Source organism: Lepidochelys kempii, chromosome 6, assembly GCF_965140285.1.
Source record: "Lepidochelys kempii isolate rLepKem1 chromosome 6, rLepKem1.hap1, whole genome shotgun sequence".
In the NCBI taxonomy this organism is placed as follows: Eukaryota; Metazoa; Chordata; order Testudines; family Cheloniidae; genus Lepidochelys; species Lepidochelys kempii.
In genome coordinates this window covers 83,082,351-83,099,375 of record NC_136385.1, presented here as the reverse complement: position 1 = coordinate 83,099,375, position 17,025 = coordinate 83,082,351, and the positions used below count along the sequence as shown (strand labels likewise).

General features: G+C 40.6%; 1 protein-coding gene across 4 annotated transcripts in view; it reads left to right on the top strand.

Annotated features, from left to right (window-relative positions):
* Nucleotides 1–17,025, top strand: part of PRKD1 (protein kinase D1) — a 301,367-nt gene that overhangs the window by 252,911 nt on the left and 31,431 nt on the right. For 3 of the 4 annotated variants that reach the window (XR_012159485.2, XM_073348909.2, XM_073348910.2), the window contains 7 exons: nt 4,148–4,358; nt 6,199–6,276; nt 10,221–10,425; nt 11,081–11,204; nt 12,106–12,183; nt 13,477–13,756; nt 16,133–16,185. Coding sequence is in view for 3 of the 4 variants with exons in the window: in XM_073348909.2 (XP_073205010.2) it covers nt 4,148–4,358; nt 6,199–6,276; nt 10,221–10,425; nt 11,081–11,204; nt 12,106–12,183; nt 13,477–13,756; nt 16,133–16,185 (1,029 nt within the window). In the remaining variant the exon portion in view is untranslated. The remainder of the gene's footprint in view (nt 1–4,147; nt 4,359–6,198; nt 6,277–10,220; nt 10,426–11,080; nt 11,205–12,105; nt 12,184–13,476; nt 13,757–16,132; nt 16,186–17,025) is intronic. The other variant, XM_073348911.2, reaches the window with a different exon arrangement.

Below are 17,025 nucleotides of genomic sequence, written 5' to 3'. Positions count from 1 at the left end.
AGGGTAGGTTGGCCCTCCGACATCCTCACAGATGCAGGGACTAATTTCCTGGCAGGAACTATGAAAAACCTTTGGGAAGCTCATGGGGTAAATCACTTGGTTGCCACTCCTTACCATCATCAAACAAATGGCATGGTGGAGAAGTTTAATGGAACTTTGGGGGCCATGATACGTAAATTCGTAAATGAGCACTCCAATGATTGGGACCTAGTATTGCAGCAGTTGCTCTTTGCCTACAGAGCTGTACCACATCCCAGTTTAGGGTTTTCCCCATTTGAACTTGTATATGGCCGTGAGGTTAAGGGGCCATTGCAGTTGGTGAAGCAGCAATGGGAGGGATTTACACCTTCTCCAGGAACTAACATTCTGGACTTTGTAACCAACCTACAAACCACCCTCCGAACCTCTTTAGCCCTTGCTAGAGAAAACTTACAGGATGCTCAAAAAGAGCAAAAAGCCTGGTATGATAAACATGCCAGAGAGCGTTCCTTCAAAGTAGGAGACCAGGTCATGGTCTTAAAGGCGCTCCAGGCCCATAAAATGGAAGCATCGTGGGAAGGGCCATTCGTGGTCCAGGAGCGCCTGGGAGCTGTTAATTATCTCATAGCATTCCCCACCTCCAACCGAAAGCCTAAGGTGTATCATATTAATTCTCTAAAGCCCTTTTATTCCAGAGAATTAAAGGTTTGTCAGTTTACAGCCCAGGGAGGAGACGACGCTGAGTGGCCTGAAGGTGTCTACTACGAAGGGAAATGTGCTGGTGGTGTGGAAGAGGTGAACCTCTCCATGACCCTTGGGCGTATGCAGCGACAGCAGATCCAGGAGCTGTGCACTAGCTACGCGCCAACGTTCTCAGCCACCCCAGGACTGACTGAACGGGCATACCACTCCATTGACACAGGTAATGCTCACCCAATTAGGGTCCAACCTTACCGGGTGTCTCCTCAAGCTAAAACTGCTATAGAACGGGAGATCCAGGATATGTTACAGATGGGTGTAATCCGCCCCTCTGAAAGTGCATGGGCATCTCCAGTGGTTCTAGTTCCCAAACCAGATGGGGAAATACGTTTTTGCGTGGACTACCGTAAGCTAAATGCTGTAACTCGCCCAGACAACTATCCCATGCCACGCACAGATGAACTATTAGAGAAACTGGGAAGGGCCCAGTTCATCTCTACCTTGGACTTCACCAAGGGGTACTGGCAGGTACCGCTAGATGAATCTGCCAAGGAAAGGTCAGCCTTCATCACACATCTCGGGCTGTATGAATTTAATGTACTCCCTTTCGGGCTGCGAAATGCACCCGCCACTTTCCAAAGACTTGTAGATGGTCTCCTAGCGGGATTAGGAGAATATGCAGTCGCCTACCTTGACGATGTGGCCATATTTTCGGATTCCTGGGCAGACCACCTGGAACATCTACAAAAAGTCCTTGAGCGCATAAGGGAGGCAGGACTAACTGTTAAGGCTAAGAAGTGTCAAATAGGCCTAAACAGAGTGACTTACCTTGGACACCAGGTGGGTCAAGGAACTATCAGCCCCCTACAGGCCAAAGTGGATGCTATCCAAAAGTGGCCTGTCCCAAAGTCAAAGAAACAGGTTCAATCCTTCTTAGGCTTGGCCGGTTATTACAGACGATTTGTACCGCACTACAGCCAAATCGCTGCCCCACTGACAGACCTAACCAAAAAGAAACAGCCAAATGCTGTTCAGTGGACCGGAAAGTGTCAGAAGGCCTTTAACAAGCTTAAAGCGACACTCATGTCTGACCCTGTACTAAGGGCCCCAGACTTTGACAAACCATTCCTAGTAACCACAGATGCATCCGAGCGTGGTGTGGGAGCAGTTTTAATGCAGAAAGGACCTGATCAAGAATTCCACCCTGTAGTGTTTCTCAGCAAAAAAACTGTCTGAGAGGGAAAGCAACTGGTCAGTCACTGAAAAAGAATGTTATGCCATTGTCTACGCTCTGGAAAAGCTACGCCCATATGTTTGGGGACGGCGTTTCCACCTGCAAACCGACCATGCTGCACTAAAGTGGCTTCACACCGTCAAAGAAACTAACAGAAAACTTCTTCGGTGGAGTTTAGCTCTCCAAGATTTTGATTTCGACATCCAACACATCTCAGGAGCTTCTAACAAAGTGGCTGATGCACTCTCCCGTGAAAGTTTCCCAGAATCAACTGGTTAAAATCGTCCTTGAGATGTGGAAAATATTGTTAGTCTTTATGTACTTGGTAGTATATTTAGAGATGCATGTGTCTTATTAACTCTGTTTTCCTAGAGCTCCAGGAAGAAATCCCAGCCAGTGTTTCACCCTAGCTGAGATTTGGGGGGCGTGTCATAAATATAAAGGGAAGGGTAAACCCCTTTGAAATCCCTCCTGGCCAGGGGAAAGCTCCTCTCACCTGTAAAGGGTTAAGAAGCTAAAGGTAACCTCGCTGGCACCTGACCAAAATGACCAATGAGGAGACAAGATACTTTCAAAAGCTGGGAGGAGGGAGAGAAACAAAGGGTTTGTGTGTCTGTCTGTAGTCGTCTTGGCCGGGGACAGAACAGGAATGGAGTCTTAGAACTTTTAGTAAGTAATCTAGCTAGGTATGTGTTAGATTATGATTTCTTTAAATGGCTGAGAAAAGAATTGTGCTGAATAGAATAACTATTTCTGTCTGTGTATCTTTTTTGTAACTTAAGGTTTTGCCTAGAGGGGTTCTCTATGTTTTTGAATCTAATTACCCTGTAAGATATATACCATCCTGATTTTACAGGGGGGATTTCTTTATTTCTATTTACTTCTATTTTTTATTAAAAGTCTTCTTGTAAAACACTGAATGCTTTTTCATTGTTCTCAGATCCAAGGGTTTGGGTTTGTGGTCACCTATGCAAATTGGTGAGGCTTTTTATCCAACATTTCCCAGGAAAGGGGGGGGTGCAAGTGTTGGGAGGATTGTTCATTGTTTTTAAGATCCAAGGGTCTGGGTCTGTAGTCACCTAGGCAAATTGGTGAGGCTTTTTACCAAACCTTGTCCAGGAAGTGGGTGCAAGGTTTTGGGAAGTATTTTGGGGGGAAGGACGCGTCCAAACAGCTCTTCCCCAGTAACCAGTATTAGTTTGGTGGTGGTAGCGGCCATTCCAAGGATAACGGGGGTAATATTTTGTACCTTGGGGAAGTTTTGACCTAAGCTGGTAAAGATAAGCTTAGGAGGTTTTTCATGCAGGTCCCCACATCTGTACCCTAGAGTTCAGAGTGGGGGAGGAACCTTGACAGTTGTGATATGAGTTAAGATCTGGATTGTGTGCAATGGGTGTCATTGGTGAAAGAAAATAACTTCTTTTATTTCTAGTTCTATCCCAAACCCACAGAGTAGCCTTTTTTAAAGGATGTGTATATATTTCTGGAGGGTGTGATTTTCGTTATTAATCCCCGGTAGCATAATGAAATTTACACTGCTGCAGTTACACACACACACACACTCTCTTACTGCTTTGAGCTGGCTGGCTTCGTAGTATCACAGAATATTTGGAACAGCTAGCTCACCCTGTTTAATGTGCCTCTGCAAATAGTTGCACTCATTCTTGGTCTTTTCTTATTCCATATACATTCTAACATCATCCTCTATATTCCTGCTGGAATTTTATCTGGGGTGATTACAGGAAGATTTTGAAACAAGAGAGAAATCCTTGGCAAAATGTTCATTTTGACTGTGGCTGTTCTTCCCAGCCACGAAATTGCATACTTCCCTTAGCACTCCAGATCTTTTTACATTTGCTGTAGTGATTTGACATTGAAATCATTGAGCTCTTCTAGGGTGTTTGAGATCTTAATTCCCAGGTATCGTATACAATTCATTTCCTGTTTGTACCTAAATGTTTTCTGTAGGAACAACTTCTCAGAGTCTGGCAAAATTATAGCTGGCATTTAAGATTTAGCATAATTTACTTTAAATCCAGATGTTTTCCCAAAGTCATGGATTTCTTTAGGTATGAATTTTAGGGTAATATTCGATTTTTCCTTAGCTATATATAATTACATTTTAAGATTAAAGACTTTTTAATTTTGGAGCAAGTGGGCTTGAACCTTGCAGTCTTTAAAAATCAGTGACTAACCTAGATATGTATAAAATATTTCTTCTGTCTGTATTTACAGCAAAAGACACCATCTGAATCATTCACTGGGCGAGAGAAGAGGTCAAATTCACAGTCCTACATTGGACGACCTATTCAACTAGACAAGATTTTACTTTCCAAGGTTAAAGTGCCTCACACTTTCGTCATCCACTCCTACACACGCCCAACAGTTTGCCAGTACTGTAAGAAGCTTCTCAAAGGGCTTTTTAGACAGGGCTTGCAGTGTAAAGGTAAGTGTGGTCAACAATGTGCTAATTGCAACATTACAAGAGAAGACCACAGAAATTTTAATAATACTATTCTTTTCAGGCTGTAATCTGAATGTATTAATAATTGAGTGTACAGTAATTTATAATTTGTATAAAACATCAATATGGCTATCCTTTACTTGATTCACTGAATTATTTTAATATTTTTGTGTGTTAACAATTTACAAGAATCAAATGGAAGAACCCATTCAGGTGCATAAGAATTGAATATGTGAAACATCAATAATAACAGTTCAAAATATTTACCATGTAGTGTTACAGTCATGCTTATATTTTGGTTGTGATGATCATAATCCCTTATTGATTAGTGACAGCAACAGCTATCTGAAGTGTCTTTAAGGCCTCAGTCTTGCAAAGACTCATGCTTAAAGTTAAGGGCCTAAGGATTTGTCTTGATTATGATAAAAGGATGTGGATTTTATAAGATGTTAGCTAACATATTTTGACTAATGTGTTTTAAAATTCTAACGTAGACAAGGAAAGTAGCATGTTAGTACGTGTTAGCTGGTCAAATTGAAGCCTAGGCTAGTAGTTCAACTTGATGAGCTGGCACATATTAATATAGTGGTCTTGTCTCTGCTAGAAAAACAAACATTTCACTTTTATCTTTAGTGAAGACAACCTTTTTGTGTTTAAATTATACACAGTTAAGTCCCCTTGTAATGTTGAGTAGTATACTTAGAAAGCAACTGTTTAAGGCTATGTCTACACTGCACCTTACAATGGCACAGCTATGCTGCTGCAGCCATGCTGTTGTAAGGTAAGCAGTGTTGCTGTTCTTTGTTGCCGAGAGAGAGCTCTCCCCGCGACAAAATAAAACCACCCCCCAACGAGGGGCTGTAGCTTCATTGCCAGGAGCACGGCTCCCATCGACGAAGCGCTGTCCACACTGGCCCTTTTTGTCATTAAAACTTGTCATTCAGGGCTGGTTTTTTTCATACCCCGCAGCGACAAAAGTTTTAATGATGAAAGTGCCAGCATAGACAAAACCTTAGACTAGGGCCTTGTCTAAAGTCAAAGTTATACCAGTTTAACTAAAGATGTGGGTGTAAACTGACTTAAACCAGTGTAAAACCATTTAACATAGTACTGTACTGTATTTACTTTTTTTTTTCTCTCTGCTGCTGCTGCCTGATTGTGTATTTCTTGTTCAAAATGAGGGGTATGGTTGGTTGACCGGTCAGTTCATAACTCTGAGGTTCTACTGTATATACAAATGTGCAAAAAATAGACAAGACAAATTGAGCCAAGTTTAAAAGTATCACAACAGAGAGAAAAATTACTGAAACAACCAAACACTTAAATATGTCCTAGAAATACCATACACAATGATGTACCATTGTAAAGAATAGTCATATTGTTCTCTAAAACCCTAGATAGATTTCTTTTATTCTCAGTATCAGTCTTCAGAATTGGAGATAGTGCCCCATTCTGTGGCACCAACTAATCAGACTGCAGCCTGATCTGCAGTTAGCTCCCTGGAAGGACAAATAAAGGTCTTTAAACCAAGCCCTGGGGTCTTCGCGTGGATAAGGCTAGGACTTCACCTCCATTCTGAACATGCCCCCACCCAGATTGCCGTAACTAACACTCCGCCCAAACACCCCAGGAAAACTTCGAGTGTGTATCCTGTGAGTTGCATTGGCAGCTGGCATGTGGCCAGCATAGCATTCTCTGGCCACCTCAGGTTAACTTCACATTAATCAAATGACAGAGATGGTAACTTTTATGTGTAGAACTGTAATTGTATCAGTGAAAAAGGAAATCAACAAAATAATTTTTTTTTTTTTTTAATAATCAGATTGTAGGTTCAATTGTCACAAGCGCTGTTCACCTAAAGTGCCAAATAACTGCCTTGGTGAAGTAGCCATTAATGGAGGTATGTTGTCTTAATGACTGTTTATGTTTAAACTAACAATTAAAGGAAGGAGGAGTTTTGTAAAGCAGTTTTCAGGAGGAGTTTTTTCCCATTGCCTTAGCATAGTTTTTTGCTTTATAATATTTCTGTTTATGTATTGAAGATGAAGTGTGGGAGGAAACCCACTGGTGGTTCATATTTCATCTTCATCAAAAGGGGTTCTCCAAGATATTTAGCACCTGTAGGTAGGCACAGCTGTACCATATTGGCAGAACAGACAGCAGGCTATGACCATAAAATGTTTCACTCAGTGTGGGCTGTCAGTAGCATACATTTTGTGGGGTGTCAGTGGCTGCCAAAAAACTTCCAAACCCCTAGGCAATAAAAGAGAGCACTTACCTATCGGAGACAAAAACAAAATTGTATTTTAGTCTGGGAAGGAACATGTGTTTACTGTAATCTTCCTGTGCAGAAATGTATATCTGAAAGAACTGGGAAGGCCCTCCAAGAAAAAATTCTACCCCTTCCTGTTAGCATGATATTCATTACATCAACTGCCTGCCAGAAATGAAAGCTTGAAAATCTGCCCACTTTCCCCTGCATGTGGTGTCAGTTTTGTGTCAAGCGCAGGAATGTAGGGGTAGGCTTGACAGACGGCACTGGAGGAAAAGAGGGTGGTTTTAGATTAGTTGCTGATTACTTTGAAAATGTCACTTTCCATGAGATAAGGGAAGAAAAAATGTGGTCAAGTGTTACATTTCCTAATCCATGTTGCAATATTTTAAGTTGTCAGCTTGAACTCTTCATAACTTAAATAAAGTACACACAAGGTTTTTATTAAACAATTTCCTCTGTTAAACCTTTTTTTTAATTCTGTGCTTCATTAAACAGATATTGAGAGTAAAATAAAGATTTTTTATTTTTAAATAAATGTTGAATAAAGTGTTGTTAAACTAAGGAAAACTGACTATAAAAATGAGAATTTTCAGTGTTCATTGCTAGTCGGGGAGGGTGAAAATGAAGGTGAAGGTTTTCAAAAATGGCTAGTGATTTTGAGTGCCCAACTTGAGACAACTTATTGGGGCTTGATTTTTCAGGAAGTCAATGCTCAACAATTTCTATAGTCAGACCCCTATTGAGTGGGCATCCAAAATTTCTGGTCTTTTTTAAAAATCTTGGACAAGATGTATACCTCAGTTCACCATAACCACTCCTGTAGTATACCTCTGTTCAGTCAGGATAACTGGAGATGATGCCCAAGTAAGGAAGAACACAGCATAATTTTCAAATCCAAGGGCCAAAAATATGCTGTAAATTGTTCATAAGTTCATTTTATTGATGATGTTATTGATTCTTCTCTTTAGAGAACTTCCAGCTGGTTTTAAAAAATTAATCTATGCAGCTTTTCCAACCCAACTTCTATTTTGACAGTGCAAATACCTATGAGCACAGAGCTACGTGGGGTCAGAGAGAGTCCTTGAGTCTCATTGCTGTCTGGCTGGGGGTACGTAGGGCAGTGCTAAGAAGAAGTGTGGGCGTGAAGGAGTTGAGCCACAGGCAGACAGTGAAACAGGTGCTGTTGTTCAAGAGCTGGGATGAATGACCAAGGCACTCCCTTAGTTGCTCCTTAATCACTGCCTGAAACCACCTGCTTCCCTTGCTGACAGCTGCAGTCCATTTCCCAGTCACTCCAGCCTTTCCCTTTGGAAAAGTACCATGCTGCTTTCACTGACTTCCCTCCTACACGTGTGTCTGATGCCAAGCCGATGACAGGCACATGGTGCTATCTCTGTGGAAATGATAGAGTGAGGCAAGCTTGTCTGAAGCTGCTGCTGGGGAAGGAGGCAGACAGTGTTTAGAAGGTGCTGACAGGAAGCCAGTTCTCCCTTCCCCACATACAGCTCTTCAGAAGCAGGGCTCAGCCATCTGCAGCTCCTGTCCCTCTATATCTGCTTAATGTTCCTTTCCCCCAGTACCTAGTAAGTTCTCCATCACCTGTCCACACCCAGCACTGGGACTCTGTGTGCTGCATCCTAGATGCAGGAATGTAGGGCCCCACTACAACAGGAAGTTTCATCCTAGTATTGCATTGTATTTATTTAACTAGAGCATTGGATAGGTGTCTTCCTAATACTTTAAATCTAAATACATAAATAAAATTAAAAAATGTCACTCTGCCCATCTGCTCTGTGATGCTTCTCCCCCAGAACAGCAATTGAAGTCTGGAGCTATGAAATTCAAAGTATGATTTAATTAATAAACAAATTGAACACTAAATGTAAGAGATTATTTTTAACCACTTTGGGGTTTATTATACATAAAGATTAAAAATGTTTAAATGTTGGGGAAAAAATAGAGTCCCAGACCTTAATGTATCATCCATGGCCATATGATTACATCTGCCAAAGATGGCGTATAATATGTTCCTTGCACCGCCACATATAAATGATTAGAATCCAAACTGTATTAAACTATTGCCTCTGAGTTGAGTGGTTAACGTACCTAATCGTCTGCCAGAGGGACCTTTCCTCCTCTCTCTTCCCCACCAACCTCTTGCCATCTGTGTGAAGTTGATTGACAGCAAAAGCTTTCATGTTCTCTTTCTTCATTGGGCATCCTTTACTGTCAGACTGACTTTATTTTTATTACCTGACATTTGAGAAGAACCTTCCCCATAGATAGAATGAGTGGGTCATGGAGAATGCTCAGAGTCTTCCAGATGGTATTTCCCTGTCTCAGATTTCTGTACATGGCTAGCTGAGTGGGAACAACTACAGTGCTAACAACTGAAAGGGAATACCCCAGAAAATCTAATGCTGTCTTTCCTACTTGTCAGCACTAAAGGTTTTGGGTGGTTGAATCATAGCCTGTGTAGCATCAGGGTTAAAATAGGCCAAAATAATTTGCTTGAACTAAAGATATATAGGTATATTGTATATAGTACATGTTGTTTTTTCTTCTAATCTCACTTAGGCAACTCATATCTTCAAGTGAAGAAGAAAGTTCAACACCATGTTAGGAGAAACAAATATAAACACAATATGAAATTTAAATTACTGCTGAAGGAGCACATACCTTCATACGTAACAGAATCAAACTGGCTCCAGCTAGAGATTGAGTCTAGTTTTAGCAGCCACTAAGGAGATGCAGTCTGTGCCTCATCTTAATACTTGAAAGGAGGGGGAACCTAATCACTGGTGAATTTGGCCCTGGTTTCACCTAGCCCTGTCTTTGTTTCACCTCTAGCAACTCCACATCCATCCTGAGATGCATCCATATTGCAATGCTGTTTTATAATGGAACTGTTGAGATCAATCTACTATTTTCATGTTAAACATGGGCACCTTCTGTTCAATATTATGCATTAACATGCCATTCTTTGCAACTTCTATGCAAAGGAGGGAAAAGTGGTGAAAAGGGGGTGGTATTTTTCTTTGATTTATATATATAGTGCTATGGTAAATAATTACCTCGGGAGTTTATTTTAATAGCTTATGGTCACATAACAGGAAATTGCTAGGTTTGAAATTCCTGCTCTCCAACCTAACCACACATCAGTCTGCACCTGTGGACTGCCAACAACTATTAGGCATGGTGCAAATCATTCAAGCTGCATAGATAATCTGCCAAGAATTATAGAGGCTGAATGCCCATGAGTATAGAGAGTTTGAACAAAGGCCGATAGATTAAAAATGCCTGCTTTGACTTTGGCAGTTTTAACAGAAGATCATATTTCACATTTTCTTTCTGAAAGTATTGCATTTTGACAGGTTTTTGGTTCTGGATAGTGATTACCAATAACTAGTTAAACTTCATGCTTGGTCAGTGTGATAAGCTTACTTTTGTGGCAGAGATGGGCCTAGAGGCTGTAGTGATCAGATGTGGACCTGAACTTTCCCTAAGTCCATGGTTTTGATTTGACCTATCCCTGCTATTTTTATATAATTCTGAAAACCATATTCCAGATTTGCTTAGTCCTGGTGCTGAGTCAGATGTGGTCATGGAAGAGGGAAGTGATGACAATGACAGTGAAAGAAATAGTGGTCTTATGGATGACATGGACGAGTCTATGGCTCATGATTCTGAGATGGCAATGACAGGATGCCACAGTGACAATGGGGAAATGCAAGATCCCGACCCAGACCATGATGATTCTAACAGAATGATCAGGTGAGCCGGGTAGCACAACCTTTACCACCATATCTTATTGCACCTACTATGTCTATAACTAAGTCAAAAGCTTGAAAAATCTGCAGATATTTTGATTCCTAAACAGAATGGAGTCTCAAATAACTCTTGCAGCTGCTTCACTGGATATTTTTATAAGGGGTTTGAGAGAGGACTATATATAACTGTCTTGTAGATAAAGCAGCAGCAAATTGAAAAGAAAACAAGCATCCTAGGTCTGTTTGGTTATGAAATAAAACAAGAATATTCTTTTTTTAGCATGCAATAGACTTTGATTTTTACTTTTTTCCTGCTATTTTCTAAAAGTAGTATTAGAATATTTGTGGTTTCAGCTGAATGGTTCTCCCACCCCCTCTTGAGATGTAAGTACACACCTCTCCAATGGGGATGAAAAATGATGTAGCACATTTAGTTGTGTGCTTGTTTCTCAAAATCTGGACCAGTAATGGACTCATCAGATTCCTCCACTTGGGTGGTCACTGAAAATGGGAGATGGTATACCCCCCAACACACACTGGCAAATCAGCTAGTAACAGTAAATGTGGACCCATGACATACTATGTCATGCTTTGAAAGGATTTTCTTCTGTTTTGTCTAAAATTGTCTAATTTGTAAGAAGCTGTTATTGATTTTTAAGCCCTTCAACAAGCAACAATATTCCACTAATGAGAGTGGTGCAATCTGTCAAGCATACAAAAAGGAAAAGTAGCACAGTAATGAAGGAGGGATGGATGGTTCACTATACCAGCAAGGACACACTGGTAAGAAAGAATGTTAAAAAAGACCTCTCTTACTGTATATAATTTATAATACTGAAGGACCTGATCCTGCAAATAACTTACACACTTTGTTCACAAAAATAGTACCATTGACTTCAAAGCTACTCAGCGTTTGCAGATCGGGGCCTAAAGTTGTAACTATTTTATAGCTCAGGTCTACTACTCAAAGCCTGAAGCACATGTAACAAATATTCACTCCTCCAGGAGAGAATTAGTTAGAGCACAAAACAAATCTAAAGGTGTCAGATTTACTGTAGCAAGTAGAATATGAAGAAATTTGAAAAAAAATCTAAGAAAACAAAATCAATATATCTCTCTTATCTGAGATGTTCTGAAAAATAGCTTTAACTTCTGACTGTCATTTCTTAGCTAGACATAGAGGAGAGTCAGGGCTTTTGTAAAACTAAAAGTTATACTATCTGATACAAGAACATCCATGGCTACTAAGAGGGACATGGAAAACTTGGAGGGGGGAAAAGGTTATTTTCCTTCGAAACTGTTGAATCAAGGATAAGAAGTTGGGTTTTGTTGGCATGCTGAAGTGAAACACTAGGGATCATTCTCAGTGCAGATGGAATGTTGAGTAATTTTAGCAGCAAACCTCTGGCAAACTCTATTGAGCATTATGCAGATTGAATGGATCTGAACAGATTTTCAAGGGGACAGAAACAGTCACCTCTCTGAATCCAAGACTACTCCCCAGACAAATACAGAGTCCTCCTGCAAATCATTTAATACAAATTATTTTTTTATCAGTCAGAGTGTATCCCTTCACCTAACCACTGTAGAGTTAAATAAAACTTTTGCAAAAGTGAATTTTAATAACTATATCTTGTTCATTTACTTTAAAAAAGCTGTAAAGAAATTATTATTTTTATTATAGCGGAAACGACACTATTGGAGGCTAGACAGCAAATGCATTACACTCTTTCAAAATGATACTGGAAGCAAATATTACAAGGTAAAGATGGCTTCTGTTATTTATGCAGGGCTTTTCAATCTTTTCCCATACTGACATATAATCATCAAGAATTGGAGTGCATAGTTGAGTTAGTTAATAATTATTTGTACTACACTAGTGGTAATTCTTTGAACTACACTGTTCAATATTTGTTTTAATTGTTGAACCTGAATACATTTACCTTTACCTTGCCTGTCACAACCAAAAAGCAGTAGAATTTAATGTTACAATGGCCAGCATAATACTCATGCTGTCAAAGTGATAATATTTTTACTGTTGATGAGAGATTCAGACTCTGTTGGAAAAACCCATTTAGGACATATCTGTGAGCAGAGGGTTCATTTTCTAATGCTCCCATCATTCATAATATAAAACCCATCTAAATTACTATGTATATGGAGGGAGATGTTTTAATTTTGTCCATTGGACAATTAGTGTTCTGATTTAGACTTCGATAGGTATGGCTTTTGTTCTCAGGTATCCCTTGTTACAAAGATAGTTGAAGCCTTTGGGCATTATGGCAATATAAATATTAAATAATAAAGAACATTTTAAAGTTTTTGCTGTCATCTTTGACCTTTTGGGCCCTAATTCAAGAAAGCACTTAAGCATGTGCTTAACTTTAAATGGGTCCCATTGAAGTTAAAGGTCATTAAACAGAGGCATATGTGTTGTGAATGGGGCCTTAATTTGTGTCTTCTCTCTCACTTCAAAACAGCTGAATTCTCCTTCATGTATACCTTACTTATGGCAAAAAAGGTCAGGGGTTCTGGAACAATTTGTATAATGGGTGTTACGTATGATGGGAGTTATATGGCTATAATGGGGGTGTTAAGAGTCATTGAACCAATTTGTAAACCTTGTATATGATGGAAACCACTTCAAGCCAGGGGGTGCTGTAACATCCTGCACATCCCTAGTTCCAGCACCTATAAGAAAGGTAGCAATTATTTTTCTAATGGAGGTCTGCTTATGTATGGAGCAGCCCTACTCATCCCTGCCTGACATTGCCCACTTAATCTCTGTGATAAATTCACAATTATAATTTAAAAGCACTACTTAGTCTTGCAAAGGATCACTTGCAGTGGCCTCCCAAACAGAATTGTGCATTGTAAAGTCCAAGTTACAAGGTTAGCCTCTACATTAGTTCATAAAAACACATTGCTTTTAGTTACACCTGGTTAAATATCACAGCTAATACCACAATGAAATTAAATGTGCTCTATGTTTTAGTCTTATTTGACAGCATGTTGATAGATCTGAATGAAAAAAGTAAATATCTTTTCTCCTCAGGAAATTCCATTATCTGAAATTTTGTCCCTGGAACCTGCAAAAAACTTTTCTTTACTGTCGCAAGAAGCCAATCCTCATTGCTTTGAAATAACCACAGCAAATATTGTTTATTATGTTGGAGAAAACCTAGAAAACCTCTCAAGTGTACCACTGAATAATAGTGTTCTCACCAGTGGCATTGGTCTGGATGTTGCGAGAATGTGGGAGATGGCAATTCAGCATGCTCTGATGCCTGTCATTCCCAAAGGGGCATCGGTTGGATCAGGACCCAGCCTGCACAGTAAGTTGATTTACCCAGTTCCATCTTTACATAAAGGCAGTGGATTAAAATATATATGGATTAGATCTTCCATTGGTGTAAATAAGGATAGTTCCACTGAAGTCAACAAGGCTCCTCCCATGTACTCCTGCGGAGGAACTGGCCATGCATATATTTTAAGCTGTTGGTAGTTTCTCACTGGAACATTTTGGGCGAAGTTTTGCATGAGTCTATGAATATTCAATATACAAATTTATTAGCAAGCAAATAATGTACAAGAAACTTTAGAGCTTGTCCTAAAGTAGTGCATCATCCTCATCGTCACTGGAGTTACTGACATGAATACTGACTGCATTCAGACATGGGCACACAGTGTTCTGAAGGAGCCTGAGTCCCAGAAGGCTACATACATTGCTTGCACTTGGGGGATGAGGACAACGCAAGAACAACAAGCATAAAGAAGGTTATGCACCTTTGGGTTGCTGGAGAGCCTGTAATTGAGTTCTCGCTTCCTTTTGTCCCACTTTTCTGATTGTGGGTTCCCTTCTTTTCCCCTCAAGTGGAGTTATGCAGGGGTTTGTGTGAGGGGGGTGGGAACCGAGGGATGGGACAAGAGCTGGGTCATAGGAGTTTCTTTTGTTTTTTGGAAAAAACGATATTTCAAGGAAGGTTAGGAAATATTCCACTCTCAGTTCTGGGTTATTTAGAGCAATAGTGAGGTGTAGGCTTTTCCTCTGATCATTGATCACTTTCTGTTGGAGGGCTTGCTGGTGGGCAGGGCCAGATAAAGGCAATCACATAGCTCCATATGGAGCTCCCTGTAGTCCTGCCTGTTCTTGGGGTGATTGTGGCTCTGCTGCCAACACAAACGTCTGCTGAGCTGGTTGGGGGCCCATCGCTACTTCCCTGTGGACAAGATAAAGTTTCTTCCACTTTCTAGATCACTGGTCTGTGAACGACACAAAGCTCTACTTACACTTCACCACATATGACTTATACAACTATCACCCAGATGGCCCAGTGCTGAGACAAAATCAACTCCTGGATTAAGAACAGCAGATTGAAGATGAACCCAAGAAGACAGCTATAGTTCAGTCTCCTTTGATTGAAAGCAGACTTGCACAAATGGTCAGTTCAGTATGGAGTTTAGGAGTGCTCTCGGACTCCTCACTCATGCTAAGCTCTCACCTAGCAGCATCAGTGAATAGCATCTTCTGTGCTCTCTGACTGACTAGAAGACTCCATCCCATCCTTGCGTAAGATGGTCTCACCTCAGTTATACACACCTTTGTCACTCCCCATCAGTATTATATTAATGCGGTATCCTGGGCATAAAACCTCCAGCCCTTAGGAAACTCAGGCTCGTACAAAACACTGCAGCGCATTTCCTCAGCAACACCAGCTACAGTAATCACATCAGATCTGTCCTCTGCTCTCTTCACTGGCTTCCCATACGTTTTAGGGTTAAGTTCAAGGTCTCAGTCCTTGTTTTCAAGGTGTTCAATGGCCTGGGCTCAGCATATCTAAAAGATTGCCTAAAGTCTGGGATGAAGATGTTGCTCACAACTCCACTCCTTAGGCATAATGGAACTTTCTATCATAAGGGTAAATAAAGCTCAACTGCTCAGGAGACATTGCTTTCTCAAGGGCTGGTCCAACACTGGAATGAACTCCTACAACAACTAAAGACTGTCACAGTCCACACCACCTTCCACTCAAGGTGTGAGGTTCTTTGACCTGCCCTCTCGAATGTAAACAAGGAGCACAATGTATGTTTTGAACCCTGTCTCACAAAAATAAAACACCACAAAACTAAAGCATTCCACTGCACACTGCAGAGGCTGAGAGAGAGAATGAGCCACATATGACCGAGATTAGTCATGTTGCTTAATAGACTATTGGGAGGTGCTCAGATACTATTGTGGTAAGCGTGTTATAAGAACCAATATAGAATAAAATAGGGTTCTTTGTCTTCAGGTGGTTGGGATCTAACCTTTAGAAAGGGAAAACTCAACCTCAAGCCACTCAAGACAATATATAGGCTTTGTCTGACTGTCCCCTCTTGAAGGTCTGGAAAGCACCATGGGTAATAAGGGTAACACCATAAACCAATAATAAATAGTAATAATTTGCCCCACATGCAATGACATTTACATACTGAAATATTATATTAGGGTGTAAATGCCAAGGATAGAATGGAATTGTTTAAAGTGATGAATCACATCCAAAAGGAAGTGGAAGCCAAATTGCTCAAATCGTGTAAATGTGGACTATATACAGTCTTTGTGGATTATCAGCAGGCATTAATATAATGTAATGTAATAAGAAGAGACGTCTAGTAGATGTTAAAACTAAAAGCACAACTATCTAGAGTATTTATTTCCCTTTTTTCCCCAGGGGATATCTCCATCAGTATTTCGGTATCAAACTGCCAGATTCAAGAAAATGTGGTGAGTGTTCTCTGAATGCTTGTGCTAGACCCCTATGATAACGCTTGTAAAGAAACTGATCTGTTTTGGTAAGAAGAGTATTTGAGAGAATTGCTCATCAGCTATTTTTCACTTGGTGATATTTTCCAGAAATACAATTAAGTCTTAAGGAAATCTCCCATGTAGTACTCTTTCCTTCAGACAGAAGAATTACATTTTGGTAGCTTAGGTAGAATGGGTAGCTTAGTTAACTCTTGTTGCAGTATGCTGATTATTAAAGGCAAACCAGGTAAAATTGGCCTGCATAGGTGGTGTTTGTAGAAGCACTGCAAAATATACACCTAAGAGGATAGTCTCAAATCTTAGTGTAACAACACCTTCGCTTGCCCTCGCACAAATCAGTGAAAGACCTCCTCCACATGCAATCACCAGTGCTTCTTTTATTAAGTATCAGCTCCCACCACCTTCTATTTACAGACAGTTGTAAACCAGCAACCTGGGGGACAGCTAGCTTCTCCAGCCAGCAGAGATACACAGCCTGTGGCTCCTCCCTTTCCTTTGACTTCCCTCCTGCCAGCGTTATATAGCCCCCTGGCAAATAAGGCCCGCAGTTGCTTCTCTTTCACCAATTAGGTGTGGCATACTCAACCAGCCCCAATTAATCCTTCTTAATTGGAGCTGGGTTAACAGAGGCCTGGCTCAGGGCCTTCTGACCAGCACCCTGTTATATTTAGTAAATATACATTTTCCTGTTGCCAAAGAAAGAGTAGGCATTCTTCACTGCACATCTTCCCAAGAATGGAGCTGTACTAGGGTCTGGATCTGTGGCTCATGGGTGCACATCTCAGTGCACCGGTTACA